The sequence below is a fragment of the Crocodylus siamensis genome, chromosome 1 (genome assembly GCF_052110815.1).
Source record: "Crocodylus siamensis isolate JL-2025a chromosome 1, ASM5211081v1, whole genome shotgun sequence".
NCBI classification, from domain to species: Eukaryota; Metazoa; Chordata; order Crocodylia; family Crocodylidae; genus Crocodylus; species Crocodylus siamensis.
In genome coordinates this window covers 166,099,112-166,117,603 of record NC_143395.1, presented here as the reverse complement: position 1 = coordinate 166,117,603, position 18,492 = coordinate 166,099,112, and the positions used below count along the sequence as shown (strand labels likewise).

Sequence of the window (18,492 nt, the reverse complement as noted above, 5' to 3'; positions counted from 1 at the left end):
AAGATATCTAACCAGAGGATAAATAGTTTTGCAAGGGGTACATAATACAAGTAGGAAATTCATGGCCCTTGATTAAATGAACAAAACAGCTAAAATGTTAATTTTTGCTTATAATTGTACTTGTGAATAAACAGCAGATTTCTTGGTTGACTTGGGAGCACATGTACCTTTGAATGCCAATTGGATTTGTGCTCCAAAACCAACAAGGTTCTCTTGAAATTTCCACCCATAGCTTCCTCCAGAATGTCTTTTATGTCTGCCTTCATCAGTTTAAGACTCACTCCATAGTAGCAACTGGGCATGAGGACAGACAGTCAGTTGTACAATTGTCTTGTAGTTCCTTGGTTTTCTCCTTTGTTCTCTCCACAGGGGAGAGTGGCACTAGAAACTTGCCTTCTGGAGGAGTCACAAGACAGAGGGTTTAGCAGCCCTTCACTTCAAGATGGAAGGATTCCTCTGTTAATAGTTACCAACTCCATTTTATAAACAAAAGGTTATAAGGTGGGCAGTTGCAATGAGACATCTCCCATGGTAATTATATGCTAAAGCAAAATGGTTGTGCTTTCTTTCCTTCTTGATTGATTGGAGGAAAGCACCATCTTCTAGATACACATCCTAGAGCTGGAATGAAATGGATTGCCTGGCATCCAGGATGTGGCACAACTTTAAAAAGGAGACCAAAAGCTCACTCTGTGTTCAGACATCTTGGCACAAGAGAAAGTCATGCAAGCTTTTAAACTATTGCCTCATTTTTTGGCCCTAACCCTCACCACCACCACCACCACCCTGCTATGCATGCAGGAGGTTAGGAAAGTAGAGCGCAGAGCTACATTAGCAAACGGTTATGATTGCCATCTGCTCTCTGCTGTGCTTGTTAATGATCTTAGTCCATTGGAATCTACAGTGCTCTTCATTGCTTTTTTGAAAATATAATAACGTGAATGTCAATACCAGGGGAAATCTTAGATTTGTATTGGATTGCCATAGTACCACAGAAGTTAGGGAGAGAGTCACACTATTTCCCTCTTCAGCCACTGCAGGATTGTTCCCTCAAGTACATTGCCCATGGATTAACACAGTAGTGATGAGTTGTTCTATAAAATTAGAAATCAGCTGAACTGGAATACTACTATGGCAGAAAGTGAATTGGTCAAATAGAAGTAAAAAAAATTTACAAAAATGGAACAAAATAAAACAAAAAGTTCAAGCCAACACTGGGAACTAGCAAGGGGGCTTAAACCTGAACTATTTGTCTGAGACCTCCATCCATCCAAAACAGCACCCACTTAGGGCTTTCAAGAGAAAGCTCTGAATGAAGTAGTTGCTAGATTAGTTGCCTCCCAAGCGATAAAGATGAGACAAAGATGAGATTAGCAATAAAGTTGAGACAAAACCCAAGCCATTTATCTAAATTTTCTCATCTCACATATGTTATGCAAAAGTTTGAACCTTCCGGCAAAAGCAACATCTGACTGATGCAATACCAAAATGCCAAAAGCATCTCTGAGCATTGCCCATTTCTTATGGGGGATAATAACACTGAATAAAGGGTTAACAAGGAACTTACTATACCTGGTAGAGAGAATAGCCAATGCTGAGGAGACCTTCTCCCATCCTCTTCCGTCTTCTGCGGTTCTTCTGCATTAGCCCCACCAACAGAGTGCAGCATGGTTCATTTGCACTTCCCTCATGGTCATCATCTGGCTTATCCAGCCTGATTTTAAACTGGGAATTGGTCCAGTACGTCACTTAAAGGGCCAGGGGAAAATAAAAAGAACTATTGCCATCACTGCAAACAAGGTGTCACTAGAGCTATAGGGAACACTTTCATATGGAGTTCAGCCAAACCTTCCCATTACACTATATGGTGCCATGTTTTCCCAGCTGATCTCTGTATTTATTTAAACAATAAGACATAAAAGCACAAAGCTATTTCCTGATGAGTAATGACTAGCTGCGAGGAGCTGCTGTTATTAATACTAGCCAGTCACTTATCCCCAGGATAAGGCTGCTGAGACTGATATTGTTGTTATAGGGCCAAATCGCAAAGGGCCTCTCCTTAGGTCTGACCTGAAAAAATGCCAAATAACACTGTTTTCTCAGTGTTGAATTGTAGCCATGTTGTGACCTATACAATCCCTTTGGAGCTTGCTCAAGTCAGAAGCATAAGCAGTACAAACAGGGAAGGCTCATAGAGAAAAGAGTGAATTAACTGCCCCAGGGAGGAAAGAAAACCCTAGTGGGAAAATGAGGCTAATCAGATCTTGACGTAAGCCAGAGAGCTTTTGCCTAAAACCAAAGTGTGTAGAAAAACCTACAGAAGGAAATAATAGGCATCAGAATTTCAAATCAAAAGTCAAACTCCCTTCTCCACAAGCATTTCTAGTTTCAAGGAAAAGACAAAAGGAAATGACCTATTTTCTGCATCTGGCAAGAAGCTGCCCAAAACAGCAAAAAAACCTCATGAAAATGACTGATTTCACCAGATTTTTTAACCAATGATGGTTAAATCTCATGATATGTCTTCCATTTATTTACATTTCATGAGAATTACATGCCAAATTTCAGATCCATCAAACCCAAATACTAGCCAGACTTTTCCATTATCTTATACAGTATAAGTCCATATTTTCTCACCTGCATGCTACATTTATTTCAACAATAACAAATAAAAGTCCAAAGACAAAAGCATCCAAGTCTGAACTAACTCCAGATCTCAGTCCTCTGTCTTTGACCCAATTATAAAAATAACATTGCTTCCTCCTCACAATCACCTCCATTACATGCTGCAACAATGATACAGCATAGACACTTTGGGACAGACTCTGATCTACCAGTTGGACATGCAAATGGACTTAGGTGACTAAACGTGATTCTATTCCACACTGTGACAGAGATTAAGTCTTTCTGGATAAACAGAGTGTCCAGAAAATGTGACCTCCCAAGAGACAGCCTATTGAGGCCAGCAGGCACTTCCAGGTAGCAGAATAGGAGCAGGCCAGCCACTGTTACCTCTTGCTATAAGTAGCTGTATATAAGTTTCTGTATATAATAAAGAGCTGCTCCACATTACAAGCCTCCAGATATCACACACCTGGTTCAAGGCCCTTCAAAAAACGTTAATACAAAGGTGCATGAGTCCTCCTTCTCTTCATTGTTTTTTGTGACTCAATACTAAAGATAAGATATTGGTGTGTTACAAAAACAGATGCATTAATGGATTTTCAAGACTTGAATGGGATGGGATAGAACCACACTTAGATGCCTAAGTAGACCTAGGGTACATACAGATGTTACACTTAGATCAACCTAAGTACAGTTAAGTATACTAAATTGCTCAGAGTTAAGTGCTAAATTGGACATACAGTCAGGGAGGTTAGATTAGGCAAAAAATGCCACCTGATATAACATAGTTCACCCACATGCAGACCTTACATTATACTGACCTAACCAGGGTTATGTCAATCTCAGTGCTGATCTGTACTTATGTTCAGGAAGGTTAGATTGGGCAAAAAATGTCTGGCCCAACCTAACTTGAGTTCACCTGGTGCCCTGATCCTGCTAAAGCCCCCTCCCTTCCTCCTGCCTGACCTGCTTGGCCCCTTGATCTCATTCACCCCTCCCCACACCCTGACTTACTCAGATTTAGCTTCTGGCACTACCATCTGTCTGCACATTCAGGACTTGGTCTACCATCAGACCTTGTGATTGTAGATCTGGTCCTGGGAACATCTTGATGTGGCCTTAGACATCCAATAGATGTACAGAACCTAGCTCTGTGTTGGTAGCATGTTTGTCTGCTTCTTCATCATGCAAGAAAGACAAGTTTCATTGGGGTCTTTACCTGGATAATTCTGGCAGCCTCCAGCAGTAGAACCACGGATCCAGTTCCCACTGAACAAAGTCAGACCCCACTTATAGACCTCCTTGCTTGTCAGGGTGTCAGGACTCAAGTTGCAGATCTCAAGCCTTGTGAACTGACTTTTAAAATCTGAAAAGGCCATCCTGGCATCAAAAAACATAGAATGAGAGGCGGGAGAATGTGGGATCTTGTACCTGGCCAGCACTACTACAGATCAGCCCCCTTTTTAATGAGGTAGTAAATGGCAGCCCCACAGCAGAATCATCTGAAATGCAGTTTAATTGAACTTTGAAATTAAAACTGGCTTTCTGCAATCCCAATTGCCCTTTTAAGGCAATATGTTTTCAGGGGCTAATATTCATAATGGGCTCAGTTATGCCATCTTTGCTCACACTTAGTACACAAGTAATTTCATGGTAATCAGTGAGGCTGTGAGGCAGTACAGTGTTATGGATTCCAAGTAATGATAATACCGCTGAGTTCTACGACAAATTCACTCATCCCCGAACAACTGCAGAGATTCTGCTTTTTATTTTATTTTGCTTCAGTTGGTGTTTCTTCCTGTCATTCCTGAAATGTCACCATGGTTGATATTATTAGATAATCACGTCATGACACCAGAAGGGCGGGAAACTTTATTACTTTGTGATCGCTCATTTTCTGGTAGGGCAACACCCATTCTTACCAAAAACCTGCTTCTGATTGCACTTATGCTGATGTAAATCAGGAGTAATTCTGCCAATGTTAGTGAATTACAGCTGTATAAATCTATATTAAATTAAATCATTCTACACCCCTTTCCACTTGGTATATTTGTGGGCACTATACATGTTAATCTAGGGTAGAGTTCTACACAAGGCACTCCAGGATTAAGCAAATACTGGGCTGAGTTTTCCACCTGTACCAGGTACAGAGGCTCTTTCTAAACTGTAAATCTGAACTTCTTTACTATTTAGCATTTAGGCAAAAAACAAGTCTCAAAATATTGAGCATCTGAGCTCCGTTCTTGCCACCTCATTAACTTTATAGCCATCTGTTCTCTTTATTTTGGATACACTCTAAGTTATAGACAGCCTAATAAAAAGGGAGACAACTAAGAGACTAACAACTGCCAGGGCCCCTGCCTGGGGAGAGCAGCCTACCCAGGGCTTGTCTGAGGCTTCCACCCACACAGAGCCCATGGGGCAGCTGGCGTCCCCCCACCCCCTGGCCTGCAGGGATTGCCCAGCAAGGCCCAGGGGGGCAGGGATTGGGGACCCCCACACCTGTCCTGCAGGCGCCTGCCTTAGGCCCCTGGAGGTGCAGGTGAGGGAGCTCCAGGAGGAGGTTAGCAGGCTGAGGGGAATCAGGGAGGTGAAGGAAGAAATTGATGGCTATTTCCTTTCCCTGCAGGGCCACACACCCAAGGAAGAAGCACCTCAGGAAGTGCCCTCCACTGCAGAATGGCAGACGGTCACCTCCAGAACCAGGGCTGCTCGTAACACAGCAGTACCAGTTCCTCCAGTCTGGCTGGAGAACAGGTACAAGGCCCTGGCAACACTGGAGAAGGAGGGAGAGGAGGCAACCAGAGAGGAGGCAATTCCACACTCTCCACGCTCCGAACAGGCCGAAGGAGCTAAGCAGACCCGGAGGAGAAAGCGTTGAGTGATTGTCATAGGTGACTCCATCCTGAGAGGTACAGAGGGTCCCATCTGTCGCCAGGACCCCTCGACATACAAGGTCTACTGCCTACCCGGAGCAAAGATTCATGACGTGATGGGGATGATCCAGGCCGTGATCCAGCCCACCAATTACTACCCCATGGTCCTAATCCATGCGGGTACTAATGATGCGACCAGGAGAAGCCCTGATCACCTGATGGCGGACTACCATGCTCTGGGGAGTGTGCTGAAGGAGATAGGTGCACAGGTGGTATTCTCTTCTGTTCTACCAGTGAGCAGACGTGGAAGACAGCATGAGACGTGCCTCGCAGAGACCAACTGGCGGCTTCAGGAATGGTGTGTCGAGACCAAGGCAGAGATGGAACTGGGACTAGCTTCCCGGATCAAGGACAACAAGAAGTCCTTTTTTAAATACATAGGGGGCAAAAAGAAGATACTGGATAACACTGGGCCCCTGCAAGACACACTAGGAAATTTGGTCATCACACCAGATGACAAAGCTAACCTATTTAATGACTTTTTTGCCTCCATTTTCCTAAGCAGGGACCAGATCAGCCCCCCCACTGGGCCCCACTCAGGCCCCAGGGGAGGCACACCTAGGCCAAGGGTCAGGGAGGATCTAGTCAGGGAACTTCTGGAGGGACTGGATGTATTTAAATCAGCTGGTCCAGACAATCTCCACCCCAGAGTGCTGAGGGAATTAGCTGAAGTCATTGCAGGACCCCTGGCATGGCTGTATGAGCACTCGTGGGGCTCTGGTGTGGTGCCAGAGGACTGGAAGAGGGCCAATGTGGTTCCTATCTTCAAAAAAGGGAGGAAGGAGGACCTGGGAAACTATAGGCCAGTTAGTCTTACCTCAATCCTGGGCAAGCTTTTTGAGAGAATTATCCTGGCACATGTCCATGAGGGACCAGCAGGGACAACCAACGCGGGTTCATTAGAGGCAGGTCCTGTCAGACCAACCTGGTGGCCTTCTACGACCAGGTCACCAAATCCTTAGATGCAGGGGCAGCAGTGGACATAGTCTTTCTGAACTTTCGGAAGGCCTTTGACACTGTTTATCACCCTGTTCTCATTAAGAAACTGGGGAACTGTGGTGTCGACACCTACACAGTCAAATGGGTCACCAACTGGCTGGAGGGCCACACTCAGAGAGTGGTAGTGGATGGGTCATTTTTGACCTGAAGGGATGTGGGCAGTGAGGTTCTGCAGGGCTCAATCCTCAGGCCCGCATTGTTCAACATCTTCATCACTGACTTGGACAAGGGGGTAAAAAGCACCCTGTTCAAATTTGCTGATGACACTAAGATGTGGGGGGATGCGGGCACGCTAGAAGGAAGGAATAGGCCACATCAGACCTAGACAGGTTACAGGAGTGGGCGGACGAAAATAGGATGGGTTTCAACACTGACAAATGCAAGGTGATGCACCTGGGGAGGAAGAACCAGCATCATACCTACAGGCTGGGGGACTCCCTTCTCGTCAGTGCAGAGGCAGAAAAGGATCTTGGAGTCATCATTGATGCCAAGATGAATATGGGCCGGCAGTGTGGGGTGCAATCAGGAAGGCCAACGACACCTTGTCATGCATCCACAGATGCATCTCAAGCAGGTCCAAGGAGGTGATACTCCCCCTCTATGCGGCACTGGTCAGGCTGCAGCTGGAGTACTGGGTCCAGTTCTGGGCACCGCACTTCAGGAGGGATGTGGACAACATGGAGAGGGTCCAGAGGAGGGCCACGTGCATGATCAGGGGGCAGCAGGGCAGGCCCTACGAGGACAGGCTATGGGATCTGAACCTGTTCTGCCTCCACAAGAGAAAGCTGAGGGGGGATCCAGTGGCCTGTTACAAACTAGTCAGAGGGGACCAGCAGGCATTGGGGTAGTCCCTGTTCCCCCGAGCTCTACCAAGAGTGACTAGAAATAATGGTCACAAGCTGGCAGAGGGTAAATTCAGATTAGACATCAGGAGGCGCTACTTCACTGTCAAGGCGGCTAGGATCTGGAACCAGCTTCCAAGCAAAGTGGTGCTGGCTCCTACCCTGGGGGTCTTTAAGACAAGGCTTGACAATCACCTTACTGGGGTAGTTTGACCCCAGTTCTTTTTTCTGCCATGGCAGGGGGTCGGACTAGATGATCTGCTCAGGTCCCTTCCGACCCTACAAATATGAAACTATGAAACTTGCACGCATTGTGCATTATTAACCCTGTGGATGCTAGTATTTGTTCCCATTCCATCCATAGGAAAGTTTAAAGGCGTACATATCCAAGGATTTAATCCAAATAATGATTCTTACCAAAACTCTCCATCATTTGACTGCTCATCCAGAGCCTGTTTCTGTTTGGGATCAATATAATTCCATTCTGGAGCACTGCCAGAAAAAATAAATAGGCCATAAGTATAGCAGCTAAATTTGATTTTCTGAGTGGTTCTGAAAGTTGGAAGTTTCTATAGTAACAGCCAATAACAGGACATATTCCCTTCTATGATTAGATCTACTGCCATTCTCAATGTCTCTACAAAATACAAAGCGCAAATTAATTATATGTGACAAAGCTATTTAAACAATCTGTTCAAATTGTATTTGCAACAAAAAACTTAAATTTATTCGTAACTACAAGGTGTGAGAATGTACAAATGGAGGACTGACTGGATGAGATTGTCTAATATTACTTTATATTATATACAAAATATGTCCCTAAAATGTGCTTTCTGAATATCAGAAGTTTCTCAATTCTGATATCTAGTTGAAAGACTAGTATTCTAGTCAGGGAAGCAGAAAAAGCTGCATTGTTTCAATGTCCCAAATAATTCAGGAGGATGGATGAAGCAGGCAGCAGAACATATATACCTCAAGGACTAATCTTTGGTCTAAGCTAAGATATACTGCTTCTTTCCCATTTCTGTTATACTGGGTGTATCTACACATGCAAATAATCCAGGAGCAGTTTACTTTTGAATAAACTACTTGAGAGTGAACTCTCCCAGGCACGTGTCTACACGTTATGGATGTGGGAGCAGATTAGCTGCTTCTAGCCGCAGACTGCTGCTGCTCCCTGCAGCCCTGCAACAGCCTGCAGCAGCCAGGGGGAGCTCTAGGCTCAGGGGCCAGAAGACAGCTGTTTCCTGGCAGGGGCTGGGAGATTGCTCCCTGCCCCTGTGAGCTGCCAGCTGATGGGGCAGGCTCCACCACTGGAGCCCAGGTGAAGTCCCCTTGCCCCAGCAGCAGGGAGCTCCCAGCCTGTTCAGTAATCACAGGGCCAGGGCTAGAAAATCCTTATCTCCCAGCCCAAGCCCCACAGTCGTGGGGCCAGTGCTGGGATATCTTTATCTCCCAGCACCTGCTATGCTGTTGCAGGGCCAGCACTGGGAGATTCTTCTCTCCCTGCAGTCATGGATCTGGTGCTGGGAGAAAAGAATCTCCCAGCACCGGCCCTGCAATTGCAGAGCTGGTGCTGAGAGATACAGATCTCCCAACCCAGGTCCCATGACTGTGGAGTGCAGGCTGGGAGCTCCCTGCTGCCAGGGCAGGGGGACATTGTCCCTGCCCGGGCTTTGGTAGTAGAGCCCACCCCAGTAGCAGGAAGCTTCCAGGGGCAGGGAGCAACCTCCCATCCCCTGCTGCCCATGGCCAGGCAACTAAACATGTACTACTGTACAGTAAATAATCTTGAGTAAACTTGCTACTTGCATTTGAAGGTAGCAAAATTACTCACAATTAGAGCCAATTACTGTGCAGTAAGTGGCTGCATGTGTAGATGCAGATACTTACTGCACAGTAATTAGCTTCACTGGGCAGTAAAGCATCTCGTGTAGATGTACCCACTGTGGGTCAGATTCTGATCTAATCCCATATCAGTCTAGAAGAACTCCATTGATTCCAGCAGGATTGAGCCACACTGAATCAGCTGTAACTGAGATCAGAACATAACTTCGAAAATTGCTGAATCTATTACTTTTAGGGGTTAGCAAAACAGCTCAGATAACAATGGGACTGATCTTAAATTTTGCCCAAATTTCTCCACACAACCTCAGCGCTATAACTTCAGGCAGCTAGGATGCAAATGTACTGAAATACTGCATAAGAAGTTGTATCAAGCCTGAGAAAAATGCCTTATTGCAAGGAAATATTAGATATTTTGTGACTTCTGTCCCATGCATTTGATGAAACAGGCTATCACCTACAAAAGCATATGCCGCTCTCTAACATGCCACCCTACCCTACCTTATGCCTGACTTCAGACTAACATGGCTGATCACCTCTCTGTTCTCACGAGATTCCAAGGCTTGCTTCCAGACTAGAGAGGTCTATACAAGCATCTAAGGGTACCTATACATTGGAGCTGTGCGAAGCTTCAGTCTCTGATTCAATTCGGCGGAGATTCGGCCTGATTCGGTGGCTGAATCTCCGAATCAAATCAGGAGACCCTTTAATCTCTCCGAATCAAATCAGAACCCTCCAAATAGATTCAGAGAGATTTGGAAAAATTCTAAGATTCAGACGTAGACACAGCTTTAAATGTTTTTTCTACATATGTCAAGGTGCCAGGCGGCTCATGAGTGTGTGATGCTGGAGCACATGAAGTGTCTTACAGAAGCATGGGGGGCCTCCACGAGCTCGGCAGCAGACCCAAAAGTGGACCAGAAGCACTTCCAGTCCACTTCCAGGTCCTCTGGGGAGTGTGCACTGTGCCTCCCTGGTTTGGCAACTACCAGGTTCACTACCAAGCATGTGGGGGGGGGGCCCCACATTCTTGTGGGATGCTCCGTCTGCCCCAGCATCGCAGCATTCATGAGTCATGCTGGTACCTTGAGGTATGTAGAAAAAACATATAAAGCTGCGTCTATGTCTGAATCACTCATTCTCCAAATCAGCGTCAAATCTTCAGATTCGGATTCAGCTGAATCAAATCAGCGACAGTGATCCAAAAGAACAAATCGAATCATTGTCCCTGATTTGGGCTGAATCTGAATCAAATAGAGCCTGCTTTGCACACTCTTGGTAAGAAATATGGTCAGAAGAGATGACCAGCCAACACTGTTAATTAATTAATATTGCTTTGCTTCTGACCATCTTCAACTGATTTAACACTTTTTCCCCTATGTGCTATGCGCCTTACTAGCTGCAAGTGTTACCAATTTAATTTTTAAAAAGATATTAGACTACACTGAAAAGTGTATAACCTACTTATCACTCCAGGCTCCAGTCCACTCCACTTCACCCCAGGGATTTCTTATCCTGACTAGTTTCTCTGGGCGCCTATGGTAATTCACCTGTAAAGTACAAAACAAGCAGTATCTCAGCCTGTTGTTATTCCAATCATCATCATGTAGTATTTATTTTTATGTCTACAGGAAAAACAATTTGTGCTTTAGCTGTGTGATTAGTTCTAATCTGTAAGAATTCAAAGAGCACTAAATGGATCTCAATACCCAATTTACTTTCCCCTCTGTACCACACCATTACTGCACAATGGCCTTTCTTGCAATGCTCACCATTTATCAGATGCTGTGCAAGTAACACCCAAGGATGGGCATAATTTATAACACAGTGCAGTATTCACAGCCTCATCAGCATGTGGCATTTTACAAGATAAGGTGGGAGCATAATTAGTACAAAGTTATTCAGCATAATCATCTCTCTTATCTTGATAGTTTGTGATATGTAGGAAAATATAAGGTCCAATGCATGTATAATTTGTTAGTATAATTCCATGTATAATTTGTTAGTATAATTTGTTCGTAAAATGCTGGTTGCAGGCTACAGTCTACAGTGAGGAAGACTGGTTAGAACAAGATTTCTGAGGGATTATCACTAGATGACAAAAATTCCAAGCTAGCTGAATATTACAATCAGTGTTTCTTTCTATGTAGCTGTGCCAAGACCAGCAATGTTTTCACAAGGATCAGCTAGGCAAAGCCATCAGAAAGCTTTGAAGGTAGAATTTCAGGCCTTAGGTGATGTGCATGTTTTATTGGTTGATCTTCTGCTTAATGATACATATAACAGTTTCGTCTAGACTAGAAACCCCATTTGGGTTTACTTAGAAGTGACCAAGTTGATTTATCTGTGGTACAGGGCCTTACCTCTTCTGCTCCAGTGAGAGAATAAGCATGTCCCTTCACTAGTTTCTCACGTGTGATTTGTTCAGTTTCAGCTGCACCCATGATCTAGGACAATAACAAATATGGTTAAGTACACACAGTTCCAGTGACCAAATTAATCCTGGTACAGACAAGAGAGAGATCAAACAGACATCTCTAATAAGAATAAAATATTCACCACCACAACCCATATTAAGCAGAAGTGGGTCCACAACAAAATCTCAGATCCAAACTCCAGATCTCACCTTACTGTCTCCATCCCCACTGCCTTCTCCAGCCACCAACACACCCAGATCCCTCCTGCTGCTTCTCTGCATTGCCCTAGGGGCAAGCCAGCCCATTTCTGGGTGGTCCCAGGCAAAAGGAAGGTGGCAGGGACAGTGCACAGGCCGCTGCTCCCTGGGAGGGCTCAGGGAAGAGTTGGATCCAGCCACGTGCTGCCTGCAGCTAGGGCAGCATCCAGCCCACTAGCTGCCTGCCTGGGCAACCCCCGGAAGCACCACCACCGCAGAGGGAAGGACCGGGACCCCCTGCAGCTCAGGAGCCACTCAACCTACTGACAGCTCATGTGGGCAGGCTCTGCTGAAGAAAAAAAAAAAAAAGCAGCAAGGGGCCCAATCCTCCCCCACCCCCCACAAAGCCTGCCTGCAGCCAGGGGGTGAGCTGCCAGGGTCCCTGAGCTGAGGGGACCCCAGCCCTTCTCTTTACGGTGGCAGCACCCCCCTAGGGCTGCCCAGGCAGGCTGCTAGCAGTCCAAGGGCTGCCCCAGCTCAAAGGCAGCACCCAGCCCAATCCAGCTGTTCCCTGAGCCCAAGCTGGGGTGGACCCTGGCCTGCTAGCAGCCTACCTGGGTGGCCCGGGGGGGCACACTGCCATGGAGGGAAAAACCAGGTTCCCCTCACAGCTCAGGGGCTGCTCAGTCTGCTGGTCCCTGTGGCCATGGGATAGGTGGCTAGGCTTCCTCAAAACAAAAAAAAAGGATTGGGCCCCTCTCTGTAACAGTGACAGAAGCCCCTAAATTTAAACAGTGGGTTTTTAATCATCACAATTAAAAATCCACCATTTCAATTCACAGGAGTAAACCCCTGTAACATGTAAAAGTGCCCCTTGACAACAAGGGCACACTGTTGGCTCATATTCAGCTTCTTGCCCACTGTAACCCTCAGGTCCTTTACTGCCCAGCCAGTCAGCCCCCAGGCTGTAGCAGTGCATGGGATTGTTCAATCCTAAGTGCAGGATTTGGCACTTTTCCTTGTTGAACAACATACCCTCTGTTTCCTGATAAGTGGTTGCCCATTTAGGGCTTGATCCAAAGTCTGTTAAAGTCAATAGAAAAATCTCATGCTGACTTCAGCAGGCTTTCAACCAGGGCCAACCCAAGTGGCAATGTCTGCCACTAAGGTTTCGCTACAACAAAACTTGGATTTCTGTAAGATTTGCAGTAAGACACTTGCAGCCTCTCACATCAATGGAGCAGCCAAGCAATGACCCAGCATTCAGGGCCTTCCGGATGATTTGGTAGAGGTTGGGTGGTGCCTTTCTTAGCTCATATGATTCAGAAATGCCTCCAGTGAAATCTTCAAACCCTTCTATTGTGGAGCCTCCTGTGAGAGCTTCGTAAGAGCCATTCAACCTGTGGAGTGGAAAATAAGAAAACTGAGCTGCATAAAGGGCCTTAGGCCAGCTTTGACATATAAATATTGTTTGTATTGCAAAAATAGTGGCAATAACCCAATTTCTCTCTGTTACTGTACTCACAGAAGGCAGAATTAGAAGGTAAAACATCTTAAGCAAAAAGGTTAGTAATGTGCCTTTAAGTGCTCAGGAAAAACATTAAAAACAGATGGAAAGAGGGCTGAGCAGTAGTAAAAGGTTGATGTTCAGGCAGACTGCATCTGCACAGTGCATCACCAGAGCCTGTGACAGTTGCATCCTTCCTGTTAGAGCTCAACCACAGCCTCCTTCAGAATTAGCCCAACTTACTTAGCATAAGCCTTCTCCAGCAGGGCACTCCAGAACTCATTGCCTTCCTCTGAGTGAACAAAGACCAGTACCCCATTTTTGGTGGGCAGCCTGTCATCGACCACAACATCCACCCACTCTCCAAACTGCCAGAACTGAGGAAGGAAAGTAAGAAAGAGTGATTAGGGATGTATGGTCCAGTTTCCTCCTCACCATCAGCCTCCTCCCACCCTCTTCTCCACACCTGCATAGCGAGGTCCGCCCTTTACACTGGGAAAGAGTCTCTCATGTCTTTTGGTCATCACCTGCTCTCCTCCATTTTCAGATCCCCCATGAAAACCCACCTTGAGGAATCCTTCATTGGGCTCCTTCCCACTGAGTTCTTCCCCATCCAAACCCTTCCTTGCATGTTGCCTCATGTATATGACCTTTGGGACAGGACAGACCCTGTTTTATATTATACAAGGCTCTGCTCACTATTTCAAAAATTATATGGAAGTTTATAAATAGGTAATGATAATGATGCTGCTTTGAAGAGAAGTCTATTGAGCACTTCAGAGTGTCTACAGAAAGATGACTAACATTAAGATTGCAATGAGGCCTAATATTTTAAGTGTCTGGCATTATGAAGGTGTAGCTGGAGATCGTTTTGAGATGTCTGATTTTCAAAAATTGCCAAAACCTAACCACTGAAAAATCAGGACCCTTTGAAAGGGGCTGCTAGTCCAGGCACCCAAAAATCAGAAGTGAATTTTTAAAATGCAGCCTGAAATAGATGGCTAATATTAATTGTCTCTATAAGCAGCTGCTGCAATTGCATTTGGAATGTGATGCAACTATGATTGTATGACTTAAATGATGAAAGAATGGGAAGCTACCTGATTGAGAACATTCTGCTCTCCAACACAGGGGTATCAGTCAGAGGCAACTCCACTGCTCTCAGCAGAACAACACTGGATTTGTACAGTTGTAAGAGACCAGAATGAAACCCACTGAAAATAGAGTTGTGCCATTCTATTTTAACCTCCTCTGTGGCCCTCTTTCTGCCTCTCCCTCTCACCTATGCACAGTAATAGCTGAATACCTAACCTGCACCTGGCACATGGAAAGTTACATTCACCTCAGTGCTGCCTTTTCTTTTAATCCCCACATCCTGATCAAGTCTTATGGATTACCAAGAGGTACCTGGAAGTGAAAGATCCCAGCATAGTCCTTCTGGAAGCTCTGGTCTTTAGGAACAACTCTATCTAGAATTTCTTGATCCAATGTGAGAGATGCAATGGCAGCAAGAAGCCAGCAGTCACCTGAGAATGTGCAAGTTTCAAGACAGAAAACACAGTGGTAAAGCTCAGCTTTGCAGTTTCCTCATTTCCCTCTACACCCCTGGTACTCAGCCTTTTTAGCCTCAAGCCAACTCTTCATAACTTTTTGGAATTTAGCGAGAGCCCAGCTGAGAAATGCAAAGCTAGAATCTAGCTGCTGCCCAGGCAACAGTGGCAGGGGCAGGAGCTCACTCCACCATTTTCATCATCTTCCCCTTCCCCATCCCAGGTCTATGCCTGCCCTTGCTGCTGGGACTGTGCCTCCAGTACCTTATACAGCAGCAACCAAAGACTCAGGGACCCAATTGCAAAGCCCAGGAGCATGGGAGGAGTGGGGATTCAAACCAGGCTGAAAAGTATAGCCTGACAGTACAAAATATACATGTCCATGTGTAGCATGCTGCTGGGAGCATGGAGGTGGCTGAGGTGAAGAGCAGCTGTGGGTACTGCTTGTCTGAAGCACCTAACACACCTTACACTTATGCCATGACCAACATGTTAATCATGGAATAAATGGTAAGAGTGTTATACCTGTACATAATTTAAGGTGCCATAAAATGGCAAACCAGCCATAAAAATATTGCACATAATAATGTAGAACATGTTTATTAGGGCTGCGCGAAATTTTCCCAGCTGTTTCGTTTTGACACTGCTTCAACTCATTTCGAGGTCACAACAGCAAAATCAAAATGAAACAAAGGGCATTGAAGCAGCCTCGAAACAAAATAAGGCAAGTTGAAACATTTTGAAAGTCAAAACATTTCAACCATACCCCGTGGTAGATGGGGTCAGGGATGGTGAAATCAGCCCAGCTGGGCTGACTTCCCATCCCCGTCTGATCTAATGAAACATCAAAACAGAGTTGAAACAGCCTTACTGTTTTGATGAAGCAAAACGGAACAACTGTTTCAAATTGAAATGAAATTCCATTCAAAACTCAAGGCAAAATGGAATGGTGCCATTTCGCACATCCCTAATGTTTATGTCTGGTTTATAGGTGGAAGTGGGGGGACAACAAGCTGCAAGAACCTGGTTTTTAACTTGCCAGTCCAGGGGGATTGTCCATGCACTAGCAAGTAGAATGGGCACAAATAGGATCTGATCCCTGATCCCAAAATAGGACCTTCTGCCATGCATGCAGAAGGAATGATCATTAGGATCAGAGATCAGATCCCATCATACAAATAAATGAACACATGTCAAGAGCCTGGAATGGTGCAGGGGCTGGTGAGATGAGGAATGATCACTTATCTCCTAGCACAGGGACCAGGTTCTGGAGCACGCCTGGAAAAATCTGCCACTGAACCCCAGTTGAAGATCACTGGGCATGTCTACATGTCCACTTTACTGTGCAGTAGACAAATTTACTGCACAGTGAAGTGTCATTATCTATACATGTGTGGTAATTAGGCCACTGTAGACTAATTTATTGCACTGTCAGATAGTGCCATCAGACATAAGTACTACCTGACAGAGCAGCAAGTTACTGTGCTTAAATGCATGACATGGCATGAGGGTGCTTCAGCACAGGGGTAGCCAGCAGGGAGCCCCACAGTGAAGCACCCTTGTGCCCCAGCCAGCTGCTCCACAGCACATGGAGCCCAGCCAGAGCAGCCCTGGGCTGGATGCTCCAATGCGGCTCCACATGCTGTAAAAGGGCTGGCTGAGGCCTTCTGGCTAGCCCTGCACTGAAGCACCCTCCTGCCTGAGCCAGCCCTTGAGCAGCACATGGAACCTGGTCCGAGGAGCCCTGGGCTGGCAAGCTGATCCCCTGGGTCCCCTGCCAGCCTAGGCTGCTCCCACCAGACTCCATGTACTGTACACGAATGCACTCTAGAGCTAATTTCTCCCAAGTTTCTTTCTACCAGGTGTATGTTCAAACGGCGTGCCCAGGAGCAAAAAACTCCAGAGCAATAAGTTTATGCATGTACATTAATTACACATGTAGATATGCCTATTGACTGGTTCACACTATATTTTATGTACCCATTGAATAAAATGCCAGTATAAAGTATCCATAGAATTCCCCCTAAAAGCTTAGCTCAGTTGAGTTTCTCTTGTTTATTTGATAACATTTTTCTTGTTTTTCTCTGCTGGGAATATGTAGTTTTTATCATTTGTATTTTTAATACATCTATACACAACAGAAAAATTTGTATTGGCTTCTCAGGAACCTCCAGCTTAGGCATCTGGCCTCTGGGAGTCTTGGTATGGATTCAGTACGAGTGTGCAGTGTGATGCAGCCACATAAAAGGTAGATGTGGTTTTCAGATACATAAATGGAAGCATTAAATAAGAGGTGATAATGCCTCTCAACTTGGCACTGGTTAGGCCTCATCTGAAGTACAGTGAGCAGTTCTGGGCTCCACATTTTAAAAAGAACATGGAGAAGTAAGAGCAGCCCCAGAGGTCGGTGACAAGGATAATAAAGGGTATGGAAAGCAAGTTACATGTGTAGGGACCTACTCACATCATGATTGTGCAGATTTTAAGGAAATCATGAAATCAGGCAATATCCCCCAAATCCATGGAAAATAAACCAAAAAATGGGGGAAAAAACTTACTAAAAATCAAATGCTGGCTCCCCAGTGGGAGCAAACAGTCTTCCCAGCTGTGTAGCCCAGCACAAAGAGGCCTGCTGGCAGAAGGCAAGCAGGCAATATAGCTGCCACCCCACCCTGCCCCTCTGGGTGAAAAGGCTGCCTGTTTTGTGATCTCTCCCCTCTCCACTAATCAGTGGCTAGAGGCAAGGCCACATGGCAGACAGCCCTCTCAGCCAACCAATGGAATAAGGCAAGGCCATGGGACAGACAGGCCTCTCCACCAATTAGTGGCAGATTGGCTGAGGGGCCCTGTGGCCGCACCTATCAGAGGTGTGGGAGGTGATGGTTTGAAAATGGTATTTAAAAGTTTGCTTTTTGGAAATTGGCTTATGGGGGGGTGTAATTAGAATCATGGGTGTCTGGTGCCTCTCGAGTCAGGGAGGGGCAAGTACCCCTCCCTGACACCAGTCAGTGACCGGGGGGGGGGCGGTCCCCCAGTGGCTAATCCCGTGGCCACTTCCAGAAGCAGCACAACCGCTTTTGCTGGCAGCCCTGCTTCCTGGCCAGCACTTGCAGGGAAGGCATTGGTGCTCCCACCTGCCCCCCTGCCCTCTGGCTAAACAGAGAGAGCAGCCTGTCAGGGGGTGCACTGGCACTATCAGGGAGTACACGTGTATCCGCGTGCACCCCTTACACATCACCGCTGATTAGAATGGTTCAGGATGGACAGCAGGGGTTAACTGATTTCTAAAAGACTGGGTCTCACACACACAGTTTCCCCAGCCTTCAGAAGCAGACAAACTGTCTAACAAACAAGGACACATAGTCTGAGAAACTGGGGGCATATACTACACTGTTCCATAACATGAAATAAGGTATCACCAACTCACAGGGCCAAAAAGGGAGGCCTGAAATTCCTGTCTTGGAAAGGGTGTGCATGTGGTGAGCTTGGAATGTGTGGACGAAACAGAATGTGGACAGTATGACGAGCACAGAGAAACCAATCAGCAATGCCCACAGATGAAGAGTCACCAGGA

General features: G+C 45.9%; 1 protein-coding gene across 1 annotated transcript in view; it reads right to left on the bottom strand.

The window, feature by feature from the left end:
• CAPN8 (calpain 8) overlaps positions 1 to 18,492 on the bottom strand; it is a 53,620-nt gene that overhangs the window by 18,904 nt on the left and 16,224 nt on the right. The window contains exons 3-10 of the mRNA XM_090048149.1: positions 14,776 to 14,894; positions 13,612 to 13,745; positions 13,093 to 13,261; positions 11,611 to 11,694; positions 10,712 to 10,797; positions 7,820 to 7,894; positions 3,845 to 4,005; positions 1,573 to 1,748 (exon numbers count right to left, since the gene is read on the bottom strand). Of these exons, the coding sequence (XP_089904275.1) occupies positions 1,573 to 1,748; positions 3,845 to 4,005; positions 7,820 to 7,894; positions 10,712 to 10,797; positions 11,611 to 11,694; positions 13,093 to 13,261; positions 13,612 to 13,745; positions 14,776 to 14,894 (1,004 nt within the window). The remainder of the gene's footprint in view (positions 1 to 1,572; positions 1,749 to 3,844; positions 4,006 to 7,819; positions 7,895 to 10,711; positions 10,798 to 11,610; positions 11,695 to 13,092; positions 13,262 to 13,611; positions 13,746 to 14,775; positions 14,895 to 18,492) is intronic.